The sequence below is a fragment of the Grammomys surdaster genome, unplaced genomic scaffold (genome assembly GCF_004785775.1).
Source record: "Grammomys surdaster isolate TR1022 unplaced genomic scaffold, NIH_TR_1.0 209, whole genome shotgun sequence".
Taxonomy (NCBI): Eukaryota; Metazoa; Chordata; class Mammalia; order Rodentia; family Muridae; genus Grammomys; species Grammomys surdaster.
In genome coordinates this window covers 1,931,366-1,954,337 of record NW_021604654.1, presented here as the reverse complement: position 1 = coordinate 1,954,337, position 22,972 = coordinate 1,931,366, and the positions used below count along the sequence as shown (strand labels likewise).

The window sequence follows — 22,972 nt, the reverse complement described above, 5'->3', positions numbered from 1 at the left end:
GGGTGCTGCGTTTTGATCTACTGAGGAAACTTGTGCCCTGGACCCAGCCAAATGGCTGGCTTTAGTACACACATGCAGCTGCATATACCTGGTATCTCACCCTTCTTGTGAACAGGAGAACCTGCTTAAGATTCAGTCGGCACTGACTACACAAATGTCCGCATGGGCTTGTGTAGAGACAAGCCCATGGCATTCACCCCGAGCACTGGCTATCTATGGTTATCTAGTATTCTGTCCATCAAAGACCTCCGACAGTTACAGGTGCAGCTCCAGTCCTCTCACTCATCCCCAGGGGTCTCGAGGCAGGCACTGTGGCTCTAACCCTGTGAGTCTAACATCCAGAAGACGGAACACAATGAGGGGTTTAGAAAGTGGTTCTATTTAGGGCTCACCTCCAGTAGTCTTCCCCTGGAGAAGCAAAGTGATATCCACATCATTCAGGTTGTTGTCCATATAACCCAACCAAAGCATAATGAATGCTGGCTGCATGCCCCTCAGAGCCCAGAACGGCAAAGAAGCAAATGCTCACCTCTGTTCCTAAAGTCTTCTCAGTTCCTGAGATGAGATGGGTACAGGATTGACTTTGTCACAGACAGAACAGCCTGGAAATAGTCTCTGGAAACCACGGGGTCTTTTGAGATTCAGCCCCCAGCCGGCAGGCAGAGACAAGACCCAGGGCCTTGGTGAAACAAAGACTCATTGATAGGGCAGGACCCCACGGGGACTCAGCAACTCGCTGGTCACTTCTGCTCAACCCCTCTCCAGCCCATGGTCCACCTACTCTGCAATCCTCGTGGAATGCAAGTAGGTAGAAGGACCAGACAGGATAGATAGCAGCATTGAAGTTTGTAAAAAGGCAATCACTGTGAAGTCTATCATAGATGGGTGCTCAACGTGAGCCAGCTTCTCCACAACCCAACAGGGTCCTGAGGGAGAAGCACCTTGGCAAAGCTTAAGTGAGGAACGACCGGCTGGTGAGCTGATACACTCCTGTCTGCACTCTGCAAAGTGGAGTCAGCTTAAGGGTCAGTTCAAGGTCATCCTCAGCACATACTGACTTCTATAGCCTACATCATATGAGCTGTTGTCTCCAAAAGACAGAAATAAATACAGCCACCCTCTCTGGATATGCCAGAGAAAGCTAGACCCCAGGGAGATGTGCAGTGGACACCCAGGATGTATGTGTGTAGATCAGAACCTGAGGAAACCCTTTCCCTACCAGGCAGGAAACCCACAGCCCAGATCCTGCCAGCCAAGGAGTTCAACTTTGTCTTGCTGAATGATATTGGGGCAGCGTCAGCAACTGTTCTATCCCTTCCCTGGCCTGGTTCTGACTCCATTCAGAATACCCCAGAATCTTGACTGCTCAGTGGTGGGAGGGCATGGAGCGGGAGGGAGGGCAGAGAAGAGTCTAAAGGAGACCCTTGAAGCAAATGATTTGTTCTCTAGGGTTATTGGGTTGTTGGTTGGTTGGCTTGTTTTTCCAAAGGTCATGAGGTCGTGTATCTGTGCGTGGGGAATGGGGTAGCTATGATGTTGTACTGAAATTACAGGTGTGCATGGCTGCACTCAGCCATTGGTTGGTAGGGTCTCATCCAGTAGCACTAGTTAGTCTTCAATTCACTATGAAGATCAGGCTGGCCTCAAACTTAAGATATCTACCTGCCTCTGCCTCCCAAAGGCTGGAATTGAAACTAGAGAGTGGAGAGGACTCAGCGGTTTAAGAGCATTTATGGTTCTTGCAGGAGACCTGAGTTTGGTTCCCAAAATCCACATGGTGGCAAGCAATCATTCATAGCTCCAAATAACTGCAGCTCCAGGAGAGTCCAACACCCTCTTCTGGCTTCGTTAAGGATCGTGCTTGCACATGGTGTATATACATACATACAAATAAAATGAAATAAATACATCTAAAAGACCAAAAGGTAGCTAAATAGGTAAATAACAGCTCCTGAGGAATGACACCCAAGGTTGACTTCTGGCTTCTGCACACACACACACACACACACACACACACACACACACACGACAGCAGCCCTGAGCCAGTCACTTATCAAAAAAAACCTCTGAGGCAGGTGTCAGCATGGGTATGGGGAGACCAGGTGGCCTCGGCCAGTTCCCACTCATTGAAAACATCTGGCTCACAGTAGCAAATCAACAAGATCCCCAAGTGCAGACACAGGCCAAGATCTCTGAGTCCTAGCATCCTTTGTGACCCCTGGGCTGGCAGAGCAGTCTCCTGGCATGGCAGATCCTCTGACAGCCCGTAGCCATGCTGCCTCCTCCCCTGCACTCAACCACAAGTCCTGGGGCTTTGGCAACCTGCTGGGATGACATCTTCCCAGGGTGAACATAAAAGATCCCCCTTCATTTGGAACATGCATGTGCCCTAGGGCGGACCGCAGTCTGGCACTGTCAACTGTGATGTTCAAAAGTGGATGGCAGAGTGGTGCCAGGGGCATCCGGAGTCCCCGGGGCCAGGGAAGCCCATCTGTGTCAGATGAGGGCATACAGCTGGCATGGCACATCCAACACTATGGAACACCTACTGTGAGCAGGCAGAAACCATAGCCCCATTCTTGGAATATTCAACCAATTTGGTATAGCTAATTAAGCATAAGGTCAGGACAGAAACAGTGAAGGCTGGAGGGACCTTGACGACCCATTGAGGGCCGGAAGGGTCCAAAAGAAGCTAAGAGGGACTAGGAAGAGCTAAAGGGATCTAGAGAGGCTCCAGAAGTGGAAGAGCTAAAGGGATCTAGAGAGGCTCCAGAAGTGGAAGAGCTAAAGGGATCTAGAGGGGATCCAGAAGCATCCAGGAGGTCAGAAGGATTTAAGGGTGAACTTAGGTTGGTCCAGGGAAATGGGGGGGGGTGTCAGGAAAATCTAAGGATGCCCAAAGGGGACATAAGAAGGTTCCAAGAGTACCCTGCATGAGAATGGTCTTCCCACCAGTTTCCAGCTATCCTTCCACTGTATTGCCACCCTTCCCCCCAGCCTCCTGTCATAAAATCCTCTCCACTCTTAGGTGAAGAAGGGTGGGGATCTAGAGTTAGACCTAGTGTCACCTGGCTCCAGCCTCACCACATAGCCTCAGGCCACAGCCTTAGGACCCCTGGGAGCCAATGTCTTCCAGGAGCTGGGCTGAAGTGTGGAATGTAGCTGATGTCTCAGTCAAGGGGGCAGATATGAGTACAGAGGAAGACGTTGAGCCAGGGTCCCCTGGGGACCTCTAAGGACTACCAAACCTGGGATCCTCACTATGCTGAAGGGCACCTTTTGGGGGTGAAGTCGCCAGATGCCACAGGAGGCTGTATCTACTGTTTTTGTTGCCTGACTGTGCCTCAGTTTCCCCACAAGTGGCGCTTGGAGATGGGCTGAGCTTAGAACCCAGAGTGAGCTCAGCCCTTCCCAAAATATCTGTAGATTTCTGGCTTGAAGGCGGTGAAGCGGCAGAGCCAGGGCTCTGGTGGCCTCAGGGAACACACTTTTATTATGGAATCTGCCACCTTGAACCAAGAAAGGGATTGGCACCCGCGGGGTAAGCGCCAGAGGTTACCCCTCCCGCGGTGTCCTCGAGATCCCAGAGGAACCCCAGAGCGGACCAGGGCCTGGTCTGCATCGTGAGCCAAGGCAGGGGCCCGCCGGCTGGGCTCTGTGACCTTGGGTTCGTCCTTGGCCTCAGTTTCCCCTGGGGAACCGAGCCTGTGAGCGCATCTCTAAGGTCTCAAAGGGCTGACTGACCTTGAGCCTGCCTGCTGGCCAGAGCCTCAGTTTCCCCATCCATCCCAGTGAGGGATGGGGGTGGCTCAGGTGGAGGCGGGGCTCCCGCCCCCGCCCCTCCCCCGCGAGCAGAGGCTCCACCCCCGGCTCCGCCCTCCCTCGGGCTCGGCCGGCGGCGGCGGCGGCCGCTCCGCTCCGCACTGCCCGGCGCCGCCTCGCCATGGATGCGCGCGGGGGCGGCGGGCGGCCCGGTGATAGTCCGGGCGCGACCCCTGCGCCGGGGCCGCCGCCACCGCCGCCGCCGCCCGCGCCCCCTCAACCTCAGCCACCACCCGCGCCACCCCCGAACCCCACGACCCCCTCGCACCCGGACTCGGCGGACGAGCCCGGCCCGCGCGCTCGGCTCTGCAGCCGCGACAGCTCCTGCACCCCTGGCGCGGCCAAGGGCGGCGCGAATGGCGAGTGCGGGCGCGGGGAGCCGCAGTGCAGCCCCGAGGGCTCCGCGCGCGGCCCCAAGGTTTCGTTCTCATGCCGCGGGGCGGCCTCGGGGCCCGCGGCGGCCGAGGAGGCGGGCAGCGAGGAGGCGGGCCCGGCGGGTGAGCCGCGCGGCAGCCAGGCCAGCTTCCTGCAGCGCCAATTCGGGGCGCTCCTGCAGCCCGGCGTCAACAAGTTCTCCCTGCGGATGTTTGGCAGCCAGAAGGCCGTGGAGCGCGAGCAGGAACGCGTGAAGTCGGCGGGGGCCTGGATCATCCACCCCTACAGCGACTTCAGGTGCCGCCTCCGGGAGGGGCCCGTCCTTGGCGCGCCCGGGAGAGGGCGGGGCGCCACGTCCCGGATGGTGACCTCGGGATGGTGGCACTTCGAGGCACCGGGCCGAGGATTGGGGGTAGTCTCCTCGCGGTGACCTCGGGCGCGACCCGGACCCGCCCCCGAGGGACCCTGGTGTGCAGAGGCTCCGCCCTTTTGGAGGCCTGGAGTGAGGGGGTCCCTGGTGCTCCCCCTCCCGCGCGCCCTGGTTGCAGTGGGCGAGAGCCGCGGCCTCAGAGCCAGGGTCTGAGCGCATAGGGGTGGAGAGGACGAATAGAGGGGAACGTGGGCGCCCGTAGGCCGCGGAGCAGAAATGAGGGTGGAAGGATGGATAGAAAGGAGAAAGGAAGAAAAAGGAAGAGGAAGGAAAAGAAGGGAAGGAAGAAGGAAGGGCGCATGGGAAAGGACGCGCCCGGGAGGCCTCGGGGAGGGGGTTATTAAGCGGGCGCCGCGCGTTCCCACGGTCTCCGCTAGCGCCCGGGGCGGGTGCGTCCCGAGTACCCACAGATCCCGGGAGTGTGGCTACGGACGTGGCCTGAGTTGGCTGCTGCGTGCAGCGATAGGCGCTGGCGTAGGGCCATGACCCGAGTGTTTGCGTCTGCCTCTCCTTTCAGGGCGAGTTTGAGATATGATGCTGGAGAGGGTCCTTGGGGGCGTGTGTCTGCGGATCAAGGGGAGGCGTGTCCCTAGGGGTGTGGCTGGTGGGTCTCTCGAAGTACCTGTTGGGATGCTGGCTGTATGCGCGCGCGTGTGTCCCGGGTGGGTGTACACCCGTGGGCTGTGGGGAGAGCTGCGTGCAGGGGATGCAGGCTAATGTCCCCATCTGCAGTGACAGGGTGCAGATTTGAAGACAGGATGCTTCCCTATCCCGGAAAACTGTAGCTTGAAGTTTCAGGACCACGGACAGCTCCATGACCCGGGGCGGCTCTTGCTCGTCCCTTCTCCAGTGCTTGATAATTGAGCAAATCTCTTCCATGAACCACTTTCCTGAAACCAGAATGCCACCTTTCCCAGGAACCTGGTGTGGGGAAGGTGCCCAGGGATTAGGGCCAACAGGAGTTGTTCCCTAGCCTGAGTGCCCTATAGGCGTTTGCTCTGTTCCCACCTGTGAAATGACACAAGAAGAGAGGTGGGCTTGCCAAGACTTCCTAGCTGACCAGTGTGAATGAAGTCAGGTGCCAGCCAGCCAGAGAAAGGCATCTACGGTGGGGGCAGGCTGTGGGGGCTCCTCACTCCCCTCCTCCCTCAGCATCACCCTTATGCCCAGGTTACAGGGGTGGGTGTGCATAAGGCCATACTTAGTCTTGGGTTCTTACCTGTAGTGGTGATGTGAACCTGGTTTGAAGGTTCGTGGGAATGAGAGGCTTTGAGAAGAAATTGAGCCCCTGCCTTGAGGCCTTGTGGGTGCTGATGCCTTGGGGACCCTGTGCATGCTGGGACTGCCATAAGCCCTGGACTATGGAGAGGTTCACAAGCTAAGGGTCTTTCCTGGAAAGCCAGAGCAAACAAAAGGGGAGTGAGGGTGTAGCTGGGGTTAGAGGAGTCAATGTGGCGCATGGAGCCATCTACTTTTCACATCTGGAGACTTTTGCCCCTTCCAGAACTTTCTGATTAAATGTTGATGGTCTCCAGAGCCTCCAGGAGCTGTTGGAAACACCAAATGTGTTAAGTGTTGATTGATTGGTTTGGGCTATCCTGGGATGAAGCCCAGGCTAGCGCTCTCCTGATGAACCCCACATACCCTCAACTCACTTTCTCCTTTTTGTTCTGAGACAGGATTTCACTAAGTTGCTCAGTGGTCTTGAACTGAGAGCATCCTCCTGTCTCAGTTTCCTGAGCAGCTGGGATAACAGGTGTGTACCACTAAGCCCAACAGTATTTATTGAACATAAATAAAAGAAGAAGAAGATCCTACCCCGGAGGCAGGAAAAACCATTCAGGCATTATTATGCCTTGGGCAGGCAACATATACATATACATATATATGTATATATGTTAAATATATGTATATATATATATACACACACACATATATTTAATTCTTTATGCAGAGCAGTGGGCAGGGACCTCCCACCCCTGTCCAGGGGCTGAGCAGCTCCCTCTGTTGGCTCTGACTGGTTCCCCAGTGGTTCAGTCCTATGACTTGGCTGGCATGCCTGACATGATGGGACTTTGCTGGTTGGTGACTGGCCCTCCCTGCCTAGGCAAGAGGGGGAGGAGGAGTCACTGAAGGCACCGAGGGAGGCAGGGCTGTGGGATGTCAGGACCCTTAGGTATTGGTTGCCTGCAGCAGGGAGTCCACAGGGACCTAGAGGAGCCAGGTTCTTAGCAGAATTCCATCCTAGCGTCCCCTGAGACTCAGGGTGCCTGGGCATCACTTCAGGCCTCTCTGCCTCAACTTCTCAGGATTGGATGAGGTTGTGGTGTGGAGGAAGGGGACAGATGTCTGGTGTGTCTGGAAGGATCTTCTATCTCCGTATCTGACTCATAGGACTCTGCTCCAGCTGTGCTTAGACAACTAAGAATGACTGCTGTTTCCATCTTGACTCTGTTTATGCGTTGTGTCGGGGGCACCATGGTACCTACATGTTAGTCAGAGGGCAGGATGCAGTCAGCTCTCTCCTACCTCGTGGGTCCTAGGATTCGATCACTTGTCAGGTGTGGCAGCAGGCATTTTATTCAGTGAGCTATCTCACTGCTCCCAGGTTTGTTTTGTTTCTTAAGAAAATGGGGGTGATGCCGGGCGGTGGTGGCGCACGCCTTTAATCCCAGCACTTGGGAGGCAGAGGCAGGCAGATTTCTGAGTTTGAGGCCAGCCTGGTCTACAGAGTGAGTTTCAGGACAGCCAGGGCTACACAGAGAAACTCTGTCTCGAAAAACCAAAAAAAAAAAGAAAAAGAAAAAAGAAAATGGGGGTGGTGCTGGGACAGGGTTCCTGAAGCTCAGGCTTGTCTTAAACTCACTATAATGGAGGGTGGCCTTGAACCCCTGATCCTCCTGAGTGTTAGGGGCACAGGAATGGTCCACCAAGCTAATTTCTGTGTTGGTGGAATTGAGACTCAAGCTTTGCACATGTTAGGAGACTGTGCTACCCACTGATGTCCCAATTTGAGATCTCATTCTGTAGCCCAGGCTGACCTCCCACTTATGGCAATCCTCCTGCTTCATCCTCTAAAATGCTAGGATCACAGACAGTCACCACCTCACCCAGTTTTACCTGCTCCTTCTGAGCATCACCCCTGGCCCTGAGAAGGCCTAGAAGCTTCTATGGAGAAGCAAGTGCTCCAGGCCCGAATGTCCATGCTCAGGCTGGGAATCAGAGCAGTGGTGATGCCTAGGGAAGAAAGAGGAGAGAGCCAAACAGCCTCAGAAGCTATAAAGCTAGCACAGATCTGTGGGTGCTGGTTCTGAGCCTGCCAGATCCTCCCGCATTCCCACTAAATGGCCAGGGGTCAGTGTGAGGTCAGGATATTGGGTCCTGCATGTAAATCCCTGGAAATGTGCCCTATATCAAGGCCCTAGAATAAATCGCATTATCAGGGAGGATCTGGGGTTTGGGCATGCACCTGCCTTATCCCCACATGGAGTGTTGGGACCTGAGGCTCTCAATGCTGTGAGATCAGGATAGGCAAGGCCTCCTCTTCCTAGGACCCCAAGGCCATCACTTCAGTGTTTCCAGTGGGACCCCTTTCCTTGCCCTGGCCTAGTCTGCCTCCAACACACACTCAAGTACAGTATCAGATGCCCCATCCCCCTTCGCCACCCTGATGTCATGTCACACATTTGTACTCTACTTGCTCAGGCTGGTATCTCCTGTCCCTCTACCTCCACCTGGGAAGCCCCACCCACAGTGAGTAGCCTCAGGGCCTTTGTACCTGCTGTTCTGACTGCCTGAGCAGCACCTGTCCCTGAGACCATGAGCCTTTGAATGCCACCTCCTCTAAGCAACCTTCACGAACATTGTACCAGGCCCATCTCCCACGCCCTGGCATCCAGCACAAATCCCACTTGATGGACATTTTCTCCTTAACTAACTCCATAGGAGCCGGGCATTGGGGAGCAGTATGTGTGTGGCCACCTACACCTCCTGGTCACTTCATGTCCCCGGTGCATGGTGTACAATGAACCTTTACACACATCTGCACCGGGACAACCGGGAACCCTGACACCTGCTCTAAGGACTCAGTGAGCTCACGCCCTGATCCTCTGTCCGAACCTGGCCTGTAATCCCTGACCTACGGCCTCTAATCCATCCAGCTTTGCTTGGATCTGTGATCCCAGAGGACTTTTGGTCACATCTCAGATCTGCCTGGAGAGATGTGGCTGTCATTGTTGGTCTATCGAGGCCTGACCATGGCTTTGAGGGCTCAACTGTCGGCTCCTAGGATCCAAGTGGGGGCCGTGACCAGCTAAGAGTCCAGCTAAGAATGGCAGGGTCTTTTCTGTGTTATCCATGGGCCTCAGAGTTGAGAACGGCTGCAGAGCTGGGGGTTAACAAAGTTCATTTGGTGGAAATATCCATGGGTGAGAGAGGGCTCAGGCTGAGAGTCAGTGAGGGAGACTTCTCTTGTCTCCCATGAATCTGCCCTCTGACCCCTGAGCTAGGTCCACAGCCTGGTACTGAGAGTCCTCACAGAATAAGGCAGTCATTAGGATTTACTGTTTATTGGGGGAATTTATTTGTTTTGTTTGAAACAGAGTCTCAAGTAGCCTCTGCTGGACTCTAACTCACTGTGTAACTAAGGATGTCTTTGAACTCTTGATTCTCTTGCCTCAACTTCCAGAGGGCTAGGATGACAGGCATATACCTTTCAGAGGACTGACCTGAAGTCCCTGAGGTCCCTGCTTGGGGCAGGGCAGATAAAGCCTGGAGTCTCAGAGAAAGTGGGACACTACACAAGGATACACAGCCTGGGAGAGAAATCAGAGCTGTGTCTGGTCTAGCCACCATCCCAGGTCCTGTCTCCTCAAGCTTGATGCTTGTCTCGGGGCTTAGGGCTGGTGAGGTGAGGGTGGGGGAGGGGACCTCTGCAGAGTCCTAGGGATCCAGATGTGCCTGGCTTGTTTTTCCTTGGTGTGGGACTTCTGACCCCTCCCTTTCTACTCCTGACTCTTATCTGTGAGGACCAGGCTGACTGGGGAGGATGAAGGCCAGAAATACTTGTGTTAGAGAATCCAGGGCCACCAGGACAGCAACCACCTGTTTCCTCTCCTCAGGCCCTTGGGGAGAAAGCAGGCCATACCATGTGACCTGGAAATGCTGTTGCTGAGGGAGGTTCCTGGACAGGGTGGCTGAAGGCAGAGAACAGGCCAGTCTGAGTCCTGGGCCCCACTTCCTGAGACCCTGTCTGGACTACCCCTGGGCCTCAGTGGGAAGTCTGCCTGGCCCTGACTACCTCAGGAAGGGGAGAGAAGCTTGCTTGGGGTCAGCTGTAGCCTAGAAAGAGATGTCTGCAGTAGGTCTTCAGTTGATTCTAGGGTTGTTGGTTTGGTTTGGTTTTTCAAGACAGGGTTTCTCTGTGTAGCCCTGGCTGTCCTGGAACTCACTCTGTAGACCAGGCTGGCTTTGAACTCAGAAATCCACCTGCCTCTGCCTCCCAAGTGCTGGGATTAAAGGTGTGTGCCACCACTGCCCGGCAGGTTTTTTTTTTTCCTTTAAAGATTTATTTATTTTATTTATATGAGTACATTGTCGCTGTCTTCAGACACACCAGAAGAGGGCATCAGATCCCATTACAGATGGTTGTGAGCCACCATGTGGTTGCTGGGAATTGAACTCAGGACCTTTGGAAGAACAGTCAGTGCTCTTAACCGCTGAGGCAACTCTTCAGCCCATCTCTGATCATTTCTAAGCCTCCTTCCCATCACCATTGAAAGCCCCCACTCCAGTGGTTTCTAGGTCCCTTTGGTGGTTTCTAGGCCCACCCTTAGTCGTTTTCAGCTTCCCAGTGCCATAGGTGGCTGCTGTGTCCACTGAATGTGCTTTCTAGTCTCTGTGGATCTTTGGTTGTTCTTTCTCCAAAGAGAAGGCATCCTCAGTCCAGAGAGGAAGAGACTAGCCCAGACTACATGGCATATTCTGGGGACAGCAGTTCGGAGTGCCTACTGATGAACAAGATCTCTCCTCCTGGTCTGAGCCACGATGCTGTCTAGATCCATGCCCAGATTGAAAGTGGTTATTTCTGGTTGAGAGATGCCCTGCGGTGCTCTTGAAGAGAAGTAGGGTTGGCATCCTCCTCAGTGGGCTGCTCGCAGCCTCCTGTCACTCTGGTTCCTGGGGAATCAGACGCCCTCTCTGGCTCCTTGCACATGCACAGGACCTCCCAGACATAACAAACACACATAATTTAAAAAAAAAAAATCTTTAAATCTGTTATTTGCTTTTGCTCCTGAGGTTTGACGAACGTCTCCCCACCAGTGGATGTTATCCCAAGCTCTGGAGGTCCTATCCCCACCGAGTAATTGTGAGGGACATGACACACTGATAGAGTCCCCAAATCCTCCCTCAAAGGGCTTCACCCCACATAGGCTGAAGACAGAAGAGCTTGTCCAAGGTCACTCGTGCGTGGCAGGGGCCAGCACAAAGCTGTGCTGAGACACTGGGTGTCGCCAGCTGTTGGCTCGAGCTGAGCTGCTGTGAATGCCCCAGTACAAATCACTTTTTAATTTTTTTTCTCTCTTTTTTTGGACCGTTTCCTTGAGCTTAGTTCTCTGAAGTACTGGTCGCCCGCTGGGCATGATGTTTATAACTGTGCCTGTGAAGTGCAGGCCAGCAGAAGGAGCCAGCTCACAGGCCAGTGCTGAGACATCGGCTCCAGACACTGCACCCCTGACACACGGCACTCGTTTGAGCTGATTCAGGCCAGTGCCCCAGGTTTTGTGTTCTAGAAACAGTGGGCTCTGTGCCTATGGGAAGCCCCAAATTCCAGGTGGGTGACAGACCCCAAAGGATATGAGGGGGCTGATAGTGTCTAGGTGTGCAGATACCTCTCCATTTTTGTTTGTTTGGTTTGAGATGGGGTCTCACTGTGTAGCCCTGGCTGTCCTGGAACTCGCTCTGTAGACCATGTTGGCCTTGAACTCACAGAGAACCACCTGCCTCCTCCTCCCAAGTGCTGGGATGACATCTGTTTCCACCATACCCAGTTCTCCAAAGTGTTTCTTGAGGTGACCAGCTGTGCCCTACAAGAGCTGTGGCCTCACCATGGTGTGAACCCTGTAGCTCTTGGCGGAAAAGACTGTGGCTGGCCCTGTACCCATGTCTGGCTCTCAGCCCCCCACCTATGCCAAGCAGTGTGCCACCTACTGGCTCCCAGACACCTCCATCCTTTCTGAAAGGCAGACTTGTGTCAGGCACATTGTACCTCTTTGGTCATGTGAAGTAGTTGGTCTATTTTGAGCCTTCTCTGCGGTCTGGAGGTACCTTCAAGGCAAGGTCAGAGTGGGTCAGAGAGAGTGACCCTGGCTGCCTGGGGTCAGGAGGTTTCTTTGAGGAAGTCCTGTCCTTGTCATGCAGTAAGATCTGGGATCACAGAGAAAGGCCCCTTAGGGTTGGTGCCCCAGAGAGAGACCCCCTTAGGGCTGGGGTCCCAGAGAGAGACCACTTTGCATTGGGGTCCTGGAGACACACCTTAGGGTTGGGGTTCCAGAGACAACCTTGGATTGGGATCTCTGAAAGAGACTACCTTAAGGCTGGGGTCCTGGAAACCACCTTGCATTGGGGTCCTGGAGAGTCATCTTAAGGTTGAGGTTCTGGAGATCCACCTTTGGGTTAGGGCCCCAGAAAGAAATCACCTTAAGTTGGAGTTCTAGACGGGGATCACCTTGGGGTGGGGGTCCCAGAGAGACCACCTTGGGGTGGGGTCCCAGAGAGAGCACCCTGGGGTGGGGGTCCCAGAGAGAGCACCCTGGGGTGGGGAAGAGAGCCCTGCTGACACCAAGGCCAAGAGCTGTGAGCATCCTGCCTCTCCCCAGGTTCTACTGGGACTTCACCATGCTGTTGTTCATGGTGGGAAATCTCATCATCATCCCTGTGGGCATCACTTTCTTCAAAGACGAGACCACCGCGCCCTGGATCGTCTTCAATGTGGTCTCGGACACTTTCTTCCTCATGGACTTGGTGCTGAACTTCCGCACCGGCATTGTTATTGAGGACAACACGGAGATCATCCTGGACCCGGAGAAGATAAAGAAAAAGTACCTGCGTACGTGGTTCGTGGTAGACTTCGTGTCATCCATCCCGGTGGACTACATCTTCCTCATTGTGGAGAAGGGAATCGACTCTGAGGTCTACAAGACAGCCCGTGCCCTGCGCATCGTGCGTTTCACCAAGATCCTCAGTCTGCTGCGGCTGCTGCGGCTATCACGGCTCATCCGATACATCCACCAGTGGGAGGAGGTGAGGGGCAGGGAGAGGACCAAGTGTGGGGACAACCCCAGCAGTGTGGGCTTGCGTTCCTTGCATCTGGGCAGGATCAGGGCTATAATTGAAGCAGGACCAGCAGAGATGTGGAGTCTGCGGATGCTGGGCTTGGTCACAAGAGATGTTGGAGACTATGTCTAGGGGTTGGAGATGAGACCTTCAGTGTGGGGCTTTGGGTGTGGGAGCGAAACCTCACGCTTGGGTGGGACCAAAGAAATTCTGTGGGAGGAGCCAATGACCTGAGGGTGGGACCTTGGTGTGGGTGTGGCCATGGCTTTAGGACCAGAGCTTTGCTCTAGAGTACTGATGAGAGACATGTACACCACTGTGGGTGTGGGGCCTTGTCACAAGAAACAGACCGGAGCTATAGGACTAGGGCTTTGGGGTATCGCTGGGTCAAAACTACAGGGAGAGAACCTCATGCTTGGGCAGGGCCAGAGCTGCGGTGTGGGGGCCACATGGATGCCAGTCCTGTCAAGGCGGGGCTTTGGGTTGTGGGTGTGGCCAAGTCTGAGGACCACGAGAGGAACCTAGGCTAAGGCCTCTTATCAGGAACCAAGGTGGGTTTCTTAGGGTAGAGTCGAAGCTGTAGCGTGGAGCCTTGAGTACCACTCGTGGGGAGCGAGGCTGTAAGGAGGAACCGGCAAGAGCACTGGGCAGCACCCTTACTATTAGAGCCTTAGGGAACTGGGAGAGGGGTCATGCAGGTATGCCTGGGATAGAAGCCCAGGGTGGGATCACAGGGAAATGTCCAAAGTCTGTAACGGAGGCTGGGGGTGCGTGGGAAGCACTCATTGTTAGATGGAGGATGAGGGGCAGGGTGGGGGGCTCAGGAGCAAGGCTGGAGGACAGATAGTCTTGGGGCCCATGGAACCCTCCTACCCTGTGGAGTCATAGAGCTAAAACTTGAGGATACTCGAATTTAGGGAGACCTCATCAATTGTTAGCATGCCCCTTTCTGTGCCCTGAAAGATGTGGGGGGAAGGCTCAGACTTCTCCAGTTACCTACTCCCGAATTCAAGATCTCAGCCCCAAATCTGCCCCATTCCTGCTTTTGCGGAATGGGAGAAACTTAGACGGGCTGGCAGGTGGGGACAGGACTTGGACAGGATGAGGAAGGTCATCCGGACGGGTCACGGGTGAGGCAGGTGGAATGCAGAACAGAAGTAGCTGGGATAAGGGTACAGAGACTTTCACTAACCTTGGACAGAAGGGCACAGAATTCAGCAGGCGGCTGCTGGGATGTGGGATGCACGTTGGGGAGGGCCTGGGACTTTCATGGTCACATCCCCGCTCAGATTTTCCACATGACCTATGACCTGGCAAGCGCGGTGATGCGCATCTGTAACCTGATCAGCATGATGCTGCTGCTCTGCCACTGGGACGGTTGCCTGCAGTTCCTGGTGCCCATGCTGCAAGACTTCCCCAGCGACTGCTGGGTGTCCATCAACAACATGGTGGTGAGTGCTCCCTGGCAGAACCCACGCTTGCAAGCGCCCCCTGGCGGCCTCCAGGAACAGTGCAGCTCCCATTTGCCCTGTGCCCTGTGACTGCTAGCGCTGCCTGAAGTCCTCTGTGGGTAACATATGATAGCTGATACCCACTAGCGCCCCCTAGTCACCCCCCAGAGGCAGTGGGTCTTGTGAGCACTTGCCCCTGTTCCCAATACATGCCAGTGCCCCCTGGGATCCTTCAGCCCACATGCCTTGGTATCTGATGCCTGGCAGCACACCCGGGGCCTCCTGAGGCAGCTCAGCAGCCATTTTTCCATGTCACACAGATATACTACTAAGCAATCTTCTTACTATAAAAAATGTTTTACTTTAAAATTTTTTATTTTAAAGCTGGGCATGGTAGAATATACCTTTATCCCAACACTTGGGAGGCAGAGGTAGGCAGATCTCTGTGTGTTTTAAGCCAGCCTGGTCTACAGAGCTAGTACCAGGGCAGCCAGGGCTACACAAAGAAATCCTGTCTTGAAAAAAAACCAAACCAAAAGAAGAAAGAGGAGGAAGAGAAACAGAAAGAAGAAGAAAGAAGTTTTATTTTACACTTATTTCATTTTTGCATGTGTTTGTCTGTATGTGCACCCCTGGTGGTCAGAAGACGGTGTCCAATCCCCTGGAATTAGATTATGGGTGTGGGTACTGAGAACTGAACTGGGGTCTTCTTCAAGAGCAACAAGTACTCTTAACAACTGAGCTTCCTCCTCAGCCCCCTTTGTTTGTTTAAAAGATTTCTTTTTTGTTTTGTTTTTCAAGACAGGGTTTCTCTGTGTAGCCCTGGCTGTCCTGGAACTCACTCTGTAGACCAGGCTGGCCTCGAACTCAGAAATCTGCCTGCCTCTGCCTCCCAAGTGCTGGGATTAAAGGCGTGCACCACTACTGCTGGGCAAAAGATTTCATATTAGGTTTATTTATTGTTATTTCTCAATTATGTTTGTGTGCGTGGGTATGTGCACATGAGTGCAGTGTCCTTATGGGCCAGAAGAGTGCGTCAGATCCCCTGAAGCTAGAGTTACAGGTGCTTGTGAACTACCATGTGAATTCTGGGAACCCAACTCAGATCCTCTGAAAAGACAGCCAGTGCCGGGCAGTGGTGGTGCACGCCTTTAATCCCAGCACTTGGGAGGCAGAGGCAGGAGGATTTCTGAGTTCGAGAGTTTGAGGCCAGCCTGGTCTACAGAGTGAGTTCCAGGACAGCCAGGGCTACACAGAGAAACCCTGTCTCAAAAAAAAAAAAAAAAAAAAAAGGGGAAAAAAAAAAGCCAGCCAGTGTTCCTAACTGCTCAGCCGTCTCTCTAGTCTCTCTTATGTCTGTAGTCATCATCTCATGTAGCCCAGGTTGGCCTTATGTAGCCCAGGTTGGCCTCAGATTCACTAGGTAGCTGAGAATGACCTTGAACTCAAGATCGTCCTTCATACAGGGATGTGCACCTCCACAGCGTCTTCCCTTTCTGTCTTTATGCAAATGCATTTAAGATAAAACAACCTTCAAATGTTAAAGTTGTTTCCACAAGCCTGAAAAAGTAACAACTCCAAAGACCTTCCTGTTGTCCCGTGTCTGCATCACAGACAAAGAGGCTGTAGAGCCTCTGCCAGCTTCTAAGAGCCTCAGATGCAGAGTTACCAAGTTCAAGGATAGCATGGGCAAAGTAGCACGTCCGTCTCAAAATAGAAAGTCAAGCGAGGGCTGAGGGTGGCTCAGCAATACAGGCCTGCCTAGAGTCCCCCAGTGAGGGAAGGGCTGCGGAGTGGTCAAGGTAGAGCCCCTCCTAGAATCTCCCAGTAGGGGTAGAAGACAGGGGTCAGGGACGAGCACCTGCTTAGCATCCCTAGTCACAACTGTGGAAGCATGGGGGGCAGTCTTCAGGGACAGTCGGGGCCCAGGCCAGGGCCAGAAGCTTGGTGTGTGTCAGTCAGGACACGCAGGCAGGCATCAATGGAGTGAGAAGCGGGGTAGGGAGAACCCACAAGCACCCTTCCCAGGAGCCTGGCACAGCCGCCTCGGCTGAGGGGCCCATTGTCTACCCACTGCCTGCACAAGCGGTTCCATTTCCTGCATGGGCCCAGTGCCCCCCCCCCAACTGGGTCAACTGAGGACGTCTAGGGATGGGCCTCACCCCTCTCTGCCCTTTGGGTATTATTCCAGTGTCCCAGGACCCTGGAACTGACACTCTGACCTTGAAGCTGCTTTGGCCGAAATGCTGCCCCTTTGGGGCTTAGTGTCCCCAAAACTGAAATGGGCAGTGGCGTCAGGCTTGTCCCTGATGGTTCCTCATGAGGCCCACATCCTTTGCCTGAGACTGCCTTGGGCACTTCTGACCATGGGGAGCTTACTGCCTCAAGTGCTCACAGGGGGCAGGCAGGTAGGTTCAGGGACTCCCCCAACAGTCTCTGTTGACTTTGCAGAACCACTCATGGAGCGAACTCTACTCATTTGCGCTCTTCAAGGCCATGAGCCACATGCTGTGCATCGGCTATGGGCGGCAGGCACCCGAGAGCATGACGGACATCTGGCTCACCATGCTCAGCATGATCGTGGGTGCCACCTGCTACGCCATGTTCATCGGGCACGCCACTGCGCTCATCCAGTCCCTGGACTCATCACGGCGCCAGTACCAGGAGAAGGTCAGAGGAGGGAGGCAATGCCTTGAGTCTGAGGGGGGAGGTGGCCCTGAGTCTGGGAGGAAAGCAACCCCTGTAAGAGCTCAGGACAGAGTCAAAGGGAGGACCCAGGTGGGGTTACATGGGGAGGGGAGGAGCCCGTGGGGCTCAGAACCAACCAGATGAGTCCCTGGGGTTCTCAGTGTCAGTGTCATGGGGTGGTTAGGAAGCAGGGTGAACCTCTGGAGAGTAGAGCTGCCAGCCGTTTCTGTCTTCTACACGAGGGGTACATCCTCAGGACTGGGGACAGAAGGCAGCTGCTTTGGGCCACATGGCAGCTGAAAGAGCAGGAACGTTGGCTTCAGCCACCTGCACCCTTGCTCTCTGCAATGGGTCTCAGTTCCCCACCCCCATTAGTGCCAGCCGGGTCAGCTGGGCTCTGTGCCAGGTACCCGCGTCCGGAAGCCTCCGTCTCACCCAAACATGAGCTGGTGCTGCCACCCACCCGCCGTCACGGGGTCCGCTGAGATAAGGGCAGCTGTGCTGGGGACAGCCTGGCACCCACACCCCAGCCCTGACAGGGAGGGGCTGGCTCTGTGTTGGTCCCCAGGTCCCAGGGCAGGGCTGCTGCTCAAAGTCGGGATGCAGAGTGATGTTGGCACTATAGATAGCCAAGTCCAGAAACACGAGCCAGACACCTAAGGCGCTCACAGAATAAACTGTTTTCTTTCAAAACAGGGTTTCTCTGTGTAGCCTTGGGTGTTCTGGAACTCACTCTGTAGACCAGGCCGTCTTTGAACTTAGAAAGATCCACCTGCCTCTGCCTCCTGAGTGCTGGAGATTAAAGGCGTGCGCTACCACTGCCTGAGTCACAATATACATTTTGATAGACATGGTATCACATAGCCTAGAATGGCCTCCAACTCATACAACAGAGGGTAACCTTGAACTCCTGACCCTCCTCCTTGGTGATGGGGTTGGAGGTGTGCACCACTGTATCCGACCTAGACCCCGATTTAAACATAAATACATCTGTTAGCTGGACACGTGTGTCAGACTGTCATCCCAGCACCTGAGAGGGAGAGGCAAGATCAGAAGTGTAAAGGTATCCTTGGATAGTTTGAAGCCAGCCTGGGCTACATGAAACCCTGTCTCAAAACAAACCATATCATTTGTCTTTGGTGTTGCAGAGCTTGCCATTTCCTTGGGCCAGGCTGCAGAAAGTAGCGTGTCCCTGAGCTGGGTGTCCCTGGGCTGGGTATCCCTGGGCTGGGTGTCCCTGGGCTGGACCCTGATCCACCTGTTCTCCCTTCAGTACAAGCAAGTAGAGCAATACATGTCCTTCCACAAACTGCCCGCTGACTTCCGCCAGAAGATCCATGATTACTATGAACACAGGTACCAGGGGAAGATGTTTGATGAGGACAGCATCCTCGGCGAGCTCAACGGGCCACTGCGTGAGGTGAGGTGCCCATGGACGGCCATAGCACCTGGGGAGTCTCAGTCACACATGCAACTGTGCCCAGGGCCCATGGACAAACTGATGGAGTGCATGCGGGACCCATGGGATCAGGTCTGGCCAGCTGGTTTAAATCTAGCTGTAGGCGCTCCTGGGCATATCTTGCTGGGTGTCTCCGGCCATCACCTACTTCCTTGCCAGCTTCAAACGCGAGGCTAGTCTCCCTGTACAGGTCATGAGATATGGGGAGGGTCCTTCCTGCCTCTCCTGTTACCCAGTGCCCTTACTTATTTCATGTGTTTTGCTTGAATGTGTGTCTGTCTATACACCATGTATGAATATGGTTCCTATACAGGCCAGAAGAGAATACTGGATCCCTGAAGCTGGAGTTACTGACAGTTGTGGACCCCCATGTGGGTGCTGAGAATCGAACTTAGATCCTCTGGAAAGAACAGCCAAAGCTCTACTGAACCGTCTCTCCAGCCCCCTACCTCTTAAGATTCTATTTGGGGTGTGTGTGTGGTATGTGCGGTGTGTGTGTCTGATTCATCAGAGCTGGAGTTACAGACACTGTGAGCCACCAGACATGGCTGCAAGGATCCAAACCCTGGCTCTCGTGATTGAACAGCAAACACTGAACCACTAAGCAGTCAATCCAGCCCTGACTTTAGACACCCACACGCATGTGTGCAGGTGCACATGTACATGGCACCAGAAGGCAATCTCCTGCCCTCAAGAGCACTGTCTACCTTCTTTAAGACAGGGTCCCTCACTGGCCTGGAGCTCAGCCATTCAGCTAGGCAGGCTAAGCTGGCATACCCCAGAGATCCTGTCTCTGCCTTCCAAGACCTGGGATGCCAAGCATACACTGGTACCCTCGGCTTTTTTTTTTTTTTTTTGTTTTTTCGAGACAGGGTTTCTATGTCTAGCCCTGGCCGTCCTGGAACTCAGTCTGTAGATCAGGCTGGCAACATTTCTTTTTAAAATAATTTTTTTTCATTTTACATATATCAAGTGTTTTGCCTGAGTGTCTGTGCACCCACGTGCATGCAGTGCCAGCAGCAGCCAGAAGAGGGCATTAGATGCCCTGGGATTGGAGTTACCAGACTCCAGTTGTAATCAACTATGTGGTTGTTGAGAATTGAAACTAGGTCTGTTTTTGAGACAAGTTTCACTCTACAGCACAGGATGATCTCAAATTCATGGCAACTCTCCTGCCTCAGCCTCCCGACCCACCTGGCCTGGCTTGGATGGTCACTCTGACTTCCTCCTCCTTGACAGGGCCTGTGCTCACAGCCCTCTCCTGAGTCAGGAAGGCTGGTCTCATTCTCCACGGGTTCCTTGTTTGGTTTTGCCTATATTCTTGGCAGTGACGTTGACTAGATCCAGCTGTTTAAAACCATGAGCATGATACGTCCTGCTGGGAACTACACTGGGTAAATGTGGCACAGAGAAAGGCTGCCTTGACTAAGGGACTGAGGGAGCATGTGGAATGGCCGTCTTTCTCTTTAGAAATGTTTTGTTATGAGACGGGAACTCGTGTTGCTGAGCATGTCCTAGAATGTTACTACATAGGTGGTGAGGGTGACCCTGAACTCCTGATTCTCCTGCTTCCTGTAATGACAGGCTTGCACGACCTGGTTTAAGCCTTCCTGGGGATGGGTGAGCCAGGAAGAGCTCTACCCACTGAGCTCTGGCCCCTCCCAAAGGAGGGGAGCCTTTGGGTATTTTTTGTGGTCTTGTCACTTTCTCTTTTTTTTTTTTTTTTTTTTTTGGTTTTTTGAGATGGGGTTTCTCTGTGTAGCCCTGGCTGTCCTGGAACTCACTCTGTAGACCAGGCTGGCCTCGAACTCAGAAATCCACCTGCCTCTGCCTCCCAAGTGCTGGGATTAAAGGCGTGCGCCACCACCGCCCAGCTTGTCACTTTCTCTTTAGCTAGAATGGCTTTCTCCACTCCAGTGTCACTCAATCTCCTAGCCCTGCCCCCAGCATCTGCCTGGGACGTTGGATAGGGGCTGAGGGGCCAGAAAGTAACCCAGAGGAAAGTGAGGTCTGAGTCACCAAGCCAGTCACTGAGCCACCGTCCCTTCCACCCACAGGAGATTGTGAACTTCAACTGCCGGAAGCTGGTGGCCTCCATGCCGCTGTTTGCCAACGCAGACCCCAACTTTGTCACAGCCATGCTGACAAAGCTCAAATTTGAGGTCTTCCAGCCCGGAGATTACATCATCCGGGAGGGGACCATCGGGAAGAAGATGTACTTCATCCAACATGGGGTGCTGAGTGTGCTCACCAAGGGCAGCAAGGAGATGAAGCTGGCAGACGGCTCCTACTTTGGGGGTGAGCACCCTGTGGCAAGGCTGAGGTCTGCATGGGACCGCGGACAGCTCGGACCCGGGGAGGTCCCAGGAGGGTTTGCCCCAGCAGCGGGTGAGTGTGCTGGTCAGGCAGCCATGTAGTTTGGCGGCTGAGGCATCACCCGTTTTCACAGAGATCTGTCTGCTCACGAGGGGCCGGCGCACAGCCAGTGTGCGGGCTGACACCTATTGCCGCCTCTACTCACTGAGTGTGGACAACTTCAACGAGGTGCTGGAGGAGTACCCCATGATGCGGCGTGCCTTTGAGACTGTGGCCATCGACCGCCTGGACCGCATAGGTGAGCTGCTGCCAGACTGTCTAAGAGGAATGGGGAAGTCGAGGCATGGCGCAGTGTGATGTGGGGGAAGGGCCCGGTGGGAACAGCTCAAGCTCAGTAAGCCAGGCACATTAGGGTGTAGAATATTCTGGTTGTGGAGTAACATCTGAAAGGAGGCTAGAGGCCAGAGTGAGACATGTGTGGCAGGGAGAGGTGGCACCTTGCTAATGACAGGACATAGCGATCATATGTGAAGACCGTGGCTCAAATCCAGGGGAGCAGGATGGGTCAGAGGGCATACACATGACAGGCACTCTCTACAGAATACGCTGGATGTTGCGTATTCATCTGTACCTGCTGTATACAGCAGGCATTTAAGATGCACTTGCCACCGGACAAGCACTGAGTACTTGGAATTTACAGGTCCCACACAACTGCACACCTTGGGTGCTGAGAACATGCCTACTGCATGCAGTGTGAGCTGGCTGTACACAGTAGGTGCTGCTACACTCCCACTCACTGGGTAGGCAGGTACTCAGGCTAGCCCTTGCTGACAGTCTCCCTAACTCCCTACCCCAGGCAAGAAGAACTCCATCTTGCTGCACAAGGTTCAGCATGATCTCAGCTCGGGTGTGTTCAACAACCAGGAGAATGCCATCATCCAGGAGATTGTCAAATATGACCGTGAGATGGTGCAGCAGGCGGAGCTGGGCCAGCGTGTGGGGCTCTTCCCACCACCGCCACCACCGCAGGTCACGTCGGCCATCGCCACGCTGCAGCAGGCTGTGGCCATGAGCTTCTGCCCGCAGGTGGCCCGCCCGCTTGTGGGGCCCCTGGCACTGGGCTCCCCACGCCTCGTGAGTCGCGCGCCCCCAGGGCCTCTGCCTCCTGCAGCCTCGCCAGGGCCACCCGCAGCAAGCCCTCCGGCTGCACCCTCGAGCCCTCGGGCACCGCGGACCTCACCCTACGGAGTGCCTGGCTCTCCGGCGACACGTGTGGGGCCCGCATTGCCCGCACGCCGCCTGAGCCGCGCCTCGCGCCCACTGTCCGCCTCACAGCCCTCGCTGCCCCACGGGGCGCCCGCGCCCAGCCCCGCGGCCTCTGCGCGCCCGGCCAGCAGCTCCACGCCGCGCCTGGGACCCGCACCCACCGCCCGGACCGCCGCGCCCAGTCCGGACCGCAGGGACTCAGCCTCGCCGGGCGCTGCCAGTGGCCTCGACCCACTGGACTCTGCGCGCTCGCGCCTCTCTTCCAACTTGTGACCCTTGAGCGCCGCCCCGCGGGCCGGGCGGGGCCGTCATCCACACCAAAGCCATGCCTCGCGCCGCCCGCCCGTGCCCGTGCAGAAGCCATAGAGGGACGTAGGTAGCTTAGGAGGCGGGCGGCCCTGCGCCCGGCTGTCCCCCCATCGCCCTGCGCCCACCCCCATCGCCCCTGCCCCAGCGGCGGCCGCACGGGAGAGGGAGGGGTGCGATCACCTCGGTGCCTCAGCCCCAACCTGGGACGGGGACGGGGCGGCCCTGGCCGAGGACCTGGCTGTGCCCCGCATGTGCGGTGGCCTCCGAGGAAGAATATGGATCAAGTGCAATACTCGGCCCGCTGGCTTCCCGCTGCCCCTGAAAAGCTCACGCAATAACCAGCCCGCCCCTGCCCACATGTCCTCGGGCACCCAGGGGCGGGCTTCACGGCCAAGCCGGCGTGGGGGTGAGGCTGGGTCCCCGCCGTCGCCATGAATGTACTGACGAGCCGAGGCAGCAGTGGCCCCCACGCCCCATTAACCCACAACCCCATTCCGCGCAATAAACGACAGCATTGGCGCC

At 55.1% G+C, this 22,972-nt stretch overlaps 1 protein-coding gene across 1 annotated transcript; it reads left to right on the top strand.

The window, feature by feature from the left end:
- Positions 1-3,914: 3,914 nt before the first annotated feature.
- Positions 3,915-22,969, top strand: Hcn2 (hyperpolarization activated cyclic nucleotide gated potassium and sodium channel 2). The gene is made up of 8 exons (XM_028771579.1): positions 3,915-4,494; positions 12,505-12,928; positions 14,251-14,412; positions 16,864-17,082; positions 18,374-18,520; positions 20,617-20,857; positions 21,009-21,173; positions 21,732-22,969. Exons 1-8 carry the CDS (start codon positions 3,944-3,946, stop codon positions 22,412-22,414), a joined length of 2,592 nt encoding a protein of 863 aa, XP_028627412.1. The 5' UTR covers positions 3,915-3,943; the 3' UTR covers positions 22,415-22,969.
- The last annotated feature ends 3 nt before the right edge of the window (positions 22,970-22,972 follow it).